At 39.6% G+C, this 2,051-nt stretch overlaps 1 protein-coding gene across 1 annotated transcript in view; it reads right to left on the bottom strand.

The window, feature by feature from the left end:
- Window positions 1–1,204: 1,204 nt before the first annotated feature.
- The window catches only part of uxt (ubiquitously-expressed, prefoldin-like chaperone), a 3,196-nt gene continuing 2,349 nt past the window's right edge, over window positions 1,205–2,051 (bottom strand). Inside the window, exon 6 of the mRNA XM_034132195.1 lies at window positions 1,205–1,798. Coding sequence (XP_033988086.1) covers window positions 1,736–1,798 — 63 coding nt within the window. The 3' untranslated portion in view covers window positions 1,205–1,735. The remainder of the gene's footprint in view (window positions 1,799–2,051) is intronic.

Below are 2,051 nucleotides of genomic sequence, written 5' to 3'. Positions count from 1 at the left end.
CGGAAATATTGTGTAATTTGACAGTTTCTTTTAGGTTTCACCAAACATCCACACTATGAAAATAGATGATAACATATATGAAAATAAGTGCTGAAAAACAATCATACATTAAAGAGCAACTTGCAGGTTAGAGCCCCCAGTGAATAAATGTGTAGGAAAATGATGTATACACGACGTCACATCAGGGAGAGCGGCCGGTCTAACGTATTAATAAACATGGATCACAATGCTAGTTTTGACACAGAAGAGGTTGAAAATGTATATTCTTATGCATGTGACGGACCACAACCTTATAATTATGAGCCTGCTAGGCGTCCAAGAGACCAGGAGCAGCCAAGGGTTAGAAGAAATAACGGCCATCGGAGAGAAATGGAGCTGTGGTCAGGCTGGAGTTTGTACAACCTGCACAAACACAATAGCTCACCATGATTACAAATGGTGAAATGCAATGTAAAATTACCGAAAAAATACCAGCTCACTAAATCACAACCGCTCAATCCAACTACAGTACCAACAACTACCATGAATTGGGCAGAGAAGGAGTCCGAGAAAGTTGCTCCCCTATGTGACGTAATATGACGCGATTGACGTAAAAAAAAAGAAGTTTTTAGTACCAGAGCTCAAAACGGCTCCTTCCCCCTCTGAACTCCTGCCCTTATGTCTCGTTAAACATATCAAATCCTGCATTAACTTTTTGAATTGTAGTTTTCAGGCAAGGTTAAGCAACAACCTGCAAGTTGCTCTTTAAAGGTCCCATGTCATGGCCATTTCTACTGATCATATTTCCATTGTTGAGGTCTACTAAAATATTTGTTGATTTGGGTGTTCACACGTCACTGAACCCAGGAAGAAAACAATGGAAAATGAGAAATCTCCAACGAGGCGTTCTGGGGCAGCATAGACAGGTCTTTTCTGTGTTAGAGTTTTACTCGCTACAGGGTGTACTTTGAGGGTTTGTGACTCTGCAGACCGTTTACATGCAGAGAAACCTTCATAACACACAAGGGGACAGCATGACCTGGGCCCTTTAAGTCACTTCCTGCTACATTGTTTTGAATTAATGATCTGACTTTTGAGAACACAAGACAGGGTTTTTAAAGGACATTTTCACCCAAACATAATCTACTTTTAGATTCATTCAGACCGGATTTACGTGTGTAGATGAGGTGTAATGACAAGAGACATTAGCAGAGCAAGACACGGAAAAAATTGACATGTTTATTAGCCTATATTTTCTATATTTAGTCGAAGTGTCTCCACAATAAGTATTCTGAACATTTTTAGGCAACTCCTGTTCAAAGTGCACCTATATATGTACAAATAACATCACTGGATTACTTTGATACTGAGGAAGCAGCATCTTAATAAAGTAGATTAATAGGCATTTATTCAGAAATAAGGAAATCCTAGGTAAGTGTATAAGTCACACTCGATGACATCAATGTGTTTAAAGCCTTCACATTTCAGTTTTGAACAATACGAGTGAGATTTATTACTTTCATTCACTTCCTGCACGATCTTTGCCACCTCTCTGTTGAGTGTCCATGTTTATTCTTGTACTACATACCATAATAACATTTCACCATTGTTGCAATGCCCTGAACGAAGAGTTAATTAAAGTGGAGGGTTCACTCTCCTCCTCTGATGTTTGTCTGTGGAACAGCAGCAGCCACATTATATTATATGTGTTTATTTATCTGAAAGTCCTCTGGTTGTTCAACATCCGATAATAGATCTAATGAATTTCTCTCCTTGTGTCTTCTGGTTCGTCCGACAGTCCCTGAAGCTCCCTGAGACCCTGAAGAGGAGGAAGAGAAGAAGCCAATCAGAGACTTGAACACTACACAAACAACATATTTTCGATTTCTAAAGGAATTAAATATCAGAACCAGAGGTCGCGTTAAACGAATATTTTCCGTCTATGACAGATTTCTTTTTAACAATGACGGAAAAATCTGAAAGCAGTCCGTCATTTTGACAGATTAGAACAAACTCGGAACAGCGCCAAAGCTTCCCCGCAGCGAGGCTCCGGTGTTATGCCGTGTTATGCA

This window comes from Trematomus bernacchii, unplaced genomic scaffold, assembly GCF_902827165.1.
Source record: "Trematomus bernacchii unplaced genomic scaffold, fTreBer1.1, whole genome shotgun sequence".
In the NCBI taxonomy this organism is placed as follows: domain Eukaryota; kingdom Metazoa; phylum Chordata; class Actinopteri; order Perciformes; family Nototheniidae; genus Trematomus; species Trematomus bernacchii.
Note: the sequence above shows the minus strand (reverse complement) of the source record. Positions and strands in the feature narration are given on the sequence as shown.